Raw genomic sequence first — 5,636 nt, forward strand, 5'->3', positions numbered from 1 at the left:
TATTTCTCGAATATATTCGATACGGATGTTGGTTAATTTCGATTGATTTTTCAGCTCGGACCACTCTTTGACAACCACACATAAATAGAGAGTTATTTTGGAAGTTATAAGTTAGTAGTGAAATGAGACGTCTGATAGATAAGTTTTCCATAAATCCAGTTCGCAAAACGATGGGTTATATAGTGGGCTTTCCAAGTGTAAATCATGCACATAGTTTTCATCGGGCCCGGGCTTTCTCAATTGGGTTACGCAAATCCCCTTACAACTTTTGACACCCAAGTGTAATAATTCTCTCTTTTTTGTCTTCATCTTCTTCCCTGAAGTTTCCAACGATTTCTAACTACCTATCCCCATGTTTTCTCTCTCCTCCTCCATCACAACCCAGTACCGAATTCCCTGATTTAATTCGTGCTTTCAGGTAATTTTGAATTTCTTCATCTTATTCCATCATCGTTTTTGCATGCGCTTCCTTCATTTTTTAATCCCCCAATTATGATTTTATTGGCTATTTTGTGATTTTATTTTTTTCATCTTTTTTTTTAAGGCAAGCTCCATCAATTTATTCTTATTCCCTGTTTTAATCTAGAGGAAATATTATCCCAGGTAATTTCTATTCCTGTATTAACAAATTTTAGGTGCCAAAGGAATTCTTTTTACTTCTTATGATCACAAAATTTCATGTAATAAAATGAAAATTAGTTGATGGGTTTTGTTTTAAATATAATTGTTTGCTCTTTGATGACAGTGATTGTGATCATGTCATGGAAATAATTATTATTTTCTATAGGATGAATAAATGTCCAAGATACACTTAATAAAAAAAATTGATTGATCTTGTGGTGCTAAATAATTCCCAACAACTCCTTCAAAAAGAAGTGATCTTATTTTTAAGCTTTAAAATTTTCAATTTGTGGCAGGGATTAAATGGAAGATAATCCAAAATTTCGACCATGGGACGAACTAATGCCAGATACACTAGGTTTGATATTTCAAAGGCTTCCCCTTGATGAGATATTGAATGTTGTACCAAGTGTTTGCAAATCATGGGCAAAGGCCGTACGAGGCCCTTATTGTTGGCAGGAGATCGATATCGAGGACTGGAGTCGATATCGTAGGCCTGAGAGCCTTGATCGGATGCTTTTATTGCTGATAGGAAGGAGTTGTGGCTCGCTGCGAAAGCTGTGTGTTTATGGCTTAGCATCTGAAATGTGCTTATCCTTAATAGCTGACAAGTAAGAGGACACATTTCTATGTCTATTGTGCTGAATTAAGCTCTCTTTTTATGTCTGTGGCATTAGTTTGTTTTCTATTGACATGGATCCTGAATTAGCTTCTTCCTATGTTTGATTGAGATAGAAAGATTGAGATAAATTAGTTTTGAAGTGTTGTTGCTTCACTTTCTTGGAAATATGATGGGTGTTATACACTGATACATATGCATTGTAGAACAGTGGAAACTGTCTTAGAGATATATATGCAAAGAGATGAGCAATTTCTTGTTGATCGCGATGCTCGATCAACAAAATAGTGCAATCCTGTATGGTATGATGTGTGTTTTTGGGTGCGATATGAGATAAGAGGGCAAAATAAATTACAAATGAGGGAAGGGGGTTTTGATCCTGAGACCTATCGCACACTGACCCTCTAGCACTAGGCCAAGACATCATTGGTATACGGTGGATGTGTGTGGTAGTACTTTAAAGACTTGTGGTGGTATAGTGGTATACATTACTACGTACTGTATATATTTGGTGATACAGGACTACAGGGTGATTGTGAAATTTAATTTTTAATTATGGTCTATTCGTGCTATATTGCTAGAAATTGTGAGAACTTGTGATATCCAAATCATTCTATGGTAATGTGCTTGGTAGAATCTACTATTGATCCTGCTCAAATATGAAATTATTGACAACTTGGGCAGCAGGGGAGAATTACTATTTTCTCTTTTCGTATTCTTTGACGTTGTAAACTCTGCATAGAAAACTACCCTAGCTTGATAATAGTGTATGTTAATCCTATAACTCTAGTTTAAAAATGATGTATCTATCATTAATTTGGTCAATCTGGGTGTTACTTATGCGTTTTCCTCTCCCTAATTTCATTGTTTTTTGTATTGCAAGTGCCAAATCCCTTCAAAAGCTACGGCTCCCAGGAAGTGAAATAAGTACCTCGATGGTGGAACAAGTTGCTGCGAAGCTTTCTAACCTCACTTCCCTAGACTTGAGCTACTGCACCAAAATTGGAGCTCCAGCTATAGAGGAATTGGGAAAGCACTGTAAACTACTCACAAGTTTGCAGAGAAACATGCATCCATGGGATGTATCCGAAAGGATGTCCCAAGATGATGAAGTATATGCTATATCTGCTACAATGCCACAGCTTAAACACCTTGAGTTAGCCTACCTGAATATTACAACAGACGGGGCAGTTCAGATCCTTAAAAGCTGTCGTGAGCTTGAATTGATGGATATCAGAGGTTGTTGGAATGTGAAACTCGATGAGAAGATCATTAAAGATCGGTCGAAGTTGGAGGTTGTGGGACCACTTGTGGTGGATGGGTGCAAACCATGCAGTAAGGTAAATGAAGGCATGGATTTCTACCCTGGTTCTTCTAGTTTCTGGGCATGGGGTTTTGGGGAGATGGATGAGTATGATGATGATGATGATCTTGAACATGATGATGATGCTAATGGTATGTCTTTTGATCTTTGGGACAATGTAAATGAGATGGAGGACTTAGGGTTGGTGGCTTATGATGATGTGTATGGCTATTACTGAATATACCCTTATGCAGATGTTTCATTTTTCACGCGAAGCTTAAAGGCTCGGTGACCATTTGGCTCAAGGACTGATGTAGATTTTCCTATAAGTACGTACTGATTCCTACTTTGCTACATCTACTTGAGATGTATGTTTAAGTTGATTAATTAGTTGGAAGTATATTTTACCAGATAGCTAGTTTGTATATTTGTTCTAGAAATCCTATTAGGTGTTCAGAATACTGAACTCTAGGCGTCTAGGCGTCTAGGCGTCTAGCTCTAGCTCTAGCTAAAGCTTGTTTATGAATGTAATGTAAGCTCCTGAAAAGGCCTGTTGGGATGTTGCGCAATGTTTCTTTTGATGGATGTAAATTTTGTTGGTCAGATTTTCATCAAATTTCGAAGAATATGAGGCTTCTAGTTTACTCACAGTAACTTCTTTTAACTCAACTATGAGTCTATGACCAATTCGGGTCCTTAATGAGTCGGCTAATCTCGTCCTAGATGACTCGTAGCAACAAATCCTTACAGGACTATTGATGGTTAGCTCAAGCAAGCCCGTTAGGGTTAGCATTTAAATAATTATCGCTTTAGCAATAATTATGAGGAGGAAAATAAGATTTTACTTTGTCTTAGCATAATAACAATGTGTAATTTAACGTCAAAGTTATATCAATAATTTGAAAATAACAATTAAAAAAATATGGAGGAAGTTAGTTATAGCGACAAATAAAAAGGAACAGATACGATATTTATGTTCAATATTTTGTGTGATTCTCAGTTTCTCAAGTCCCATGTTCAATTTATAAAGAATTATGTATAAAATCATGTTCAACTAAATGCAAGCAACAACAGTAATAAGAAGATGTTCGTTATTCTTTACTAAAAGATCAAAAGTTTATAATTTTTCATGTTCAACTTATAAAATATGATGTTCAATTTATAAAAGATGATGTTCAGAAATAAGAACACTTTTGTGTGATGTTCAGTTTCTGAAGTCTCATGTTCAACTAAACTCAACTTATTAATTAAATTATGATATGTTCATAAATAAGAATACTTTTGTGTGATATTCAGTTTCTCAAGGCTTATGTTCAACTTATACATAATAATGTTTAACTAGAAACATTATGATTTTCCCGCAGGAAGAAAAAGTTTAATTAGAATGCGACAACAAAAGGAAAATGTTGATTTAGAAATGGAAGATATGGTATTAAGAGAGGCTGCAAGAAATTGAAGGCAGAAGCAACCAAAAAAGAAGCAACCAAAAAAGAATCTGCAAATAAGGAAGAAGAAGAAAGAGAAAAGAGAAAGCTAGTGAAAAAAGTGGAAGCCGAAACGAAGAAAGTAGAAAAATTAGAAGCATAGAAAGAGAAAAGAGGCAACAACCTCTAACATAGAGGAAGGAGAAAGAAAATAAATGTCATGTTCATTTTCTGAACATGAATGTTCATTTTCTGAACATGAATGTTCATTAAAATATTTTAAATGTCTATTTGTTTGTTCCTTATATATGCTTGCAGCTTACTAAAATAATGTGATTTTTTTTTGGAAAACAAGCGTGATAAAAAAAATTAAAAATTAATTTTTTTAAAATAATTAAAAAATATTTTATTTTTTAAAAAACAAAATAGAATATGCACTAAAAAAAGAATGCTGAAACCGCTAAAACGAAGCATTGAAACTCATATGCATGCAGAATTGTATGCATACCTATGCAACAAAAAATTTGGGTCTTTGACCACACGTCATACCACTAAGCCACTAACCAACCAGACAAGTAGACAACCACTACCATCCCCATGCCACATGACCATCATCGGGCCGAACTCTAGTTGACTAGCCACGTTCGAACACCATTACCCATCGCACAACTCGATCGTCGCCACAAGACTAGATCATTGCATGCCAATTACGATGTACTGTTTTAAAAAACACTGCAACTCTGCAAGATGATAAATTGATGATGGCGACAAACACAGTACATATAAAATATACCCGGATGTATTATGCACCTTCTTAAATTTTGCATTTTTATGTGAGAAGGATTATTAATGAACATAAAAATTCCATTAGGTGCACGGTAGAGTAGTAATTTTCACCCCCAAATACCACTGCCACCAAAGCAGAGGAATTGGCCAATCTCACCCTGCATATGTGTCAGTGGAGTTAATATTCTTACTCCATTTTTTTTTTCTTATTAACAACGCAACTGAAGAGGGACAAACTATAGACCTTTCCTAGCACTAGTTACCAAGTTATGGCCCATTACAACAAATAAACGAGAAACATTTTCTACAATACAAGAATTGAAAGTGGATGCTATTTTCTTCATATCACGAATGACGGGTCTGGATTTTTTGGAGGCCTTGTCCTTATTTGTTAGCCCATGTATTAGTGGCGGACTCAGGATTTTGGGTCAGGGGTGGCACAAAAGTAGACAAGTACTTCGCAGTTATAGAGTATATACTCCGTTCAAAAAAAATGTTGTAGGTTTGTAATAGAGTAGAGTTCCGAAAAGTGGGTAAATTGTAGCTACAAGTCCAAGATATTTTTCACGATGTTAATTTTGTATCAATATATAGATGGTAGATTGCGCAAAGTTCAAATTGATTGAGACTTTTTTTTTAATAAGAATCATCATTATCATTATCATTACCCCATTGCCTAAAATAGGCTCCCGCAAGAAGAGGGATAAGGGGGGTCGGGTGTACGCAACCTTACCCCTACCAGTGCAGAGAGGTTGTATCCAATTGACCCAAAAGCGATAACGGGACGACAACGGGAATACCATCTTCTACTTCATGGAAAGGAAGCGAAGAGGTTTTAAGAGCCATTTTGATTTAGTCTATTATATCCCACAGCCAAAACAAC

General features: G+C 35.6%; 1 protein-coding gene across 4 annotated transcripts; it reads left to right on the forward strand.

Moving 5' to 3' along the window:
* Nucleotides 1-205: 205 nt before the first annotated feature.
* On the forward strand, nucleotides 206-3,191 carry LOC110776388 (F-box protein FBW2). Of its 4 annotated transcripts, none has more exons than XM_056840829.1 (4): nucleotides 206-418; nucleotides 587-603; nucleotides 918-1,232; nucleotides 2,124-3,191. In XM_056840829.1, exons 3-4 carry the CDS (start codon nucleotides 925-927, stop codon nucleotides 2,779-2,781), a joined length of 966 nt encoding a protein of 321 aa, XP_056696807.1. In that variant the 5' UTR covers nucleotides 206-418; nucleotides 587-603; nucleotides 918-924; the 3' UTR covers nucleotides 2,782-3,191. The 4 variants fall into 4 exon arrangements, with proteins under 4 accessions (XP_056696807.1, XP_056696806.1, XP_021838450.1 ...); XM_056840828.1 differs by having other exon boundaries at nucleotides 207-418; nucleotides 550-603; XM_021982758.2 differs by having other exon boundaries at nucleotides 208-418; nucleotides 545-603.
* Nucleotides 3,192-5,636: the final 2,445 nt, after the last annotated feature.

Source organism: Spinacia oleracea, chromosome 3 (assembly GCF_020520425.1).
Source record: "Spinacia oleracea cultivar Varoflay chromosome 3, BTI_SOV_V1, whole genome shotgun sequence".
NCBI classification, from domain to species: Eukaryota; Viridiplantae; Streptophyta; class Magnoliopsida; order Caryophyllales; family Amaranthaceae; genus Spinacia; species Spinacia oleracea.

Excerpts from the sequence above, each read along its gene's own strand:
- LOC110776388 (XM_056840829.1), top strand. The coding sequence starts at position 925 with ATGGAAGATAATCCAAAATTTCGACCATGGGACGAACTAATGCCAGAT. Across the intron at positions 1,233-2,123 it reads TTATCCTTAATAGCTGACAA|TGCCAAATCCCTTCAAAAGC; the intron begins GTAAGAGGACAC and ends TTGTATTGCAAG.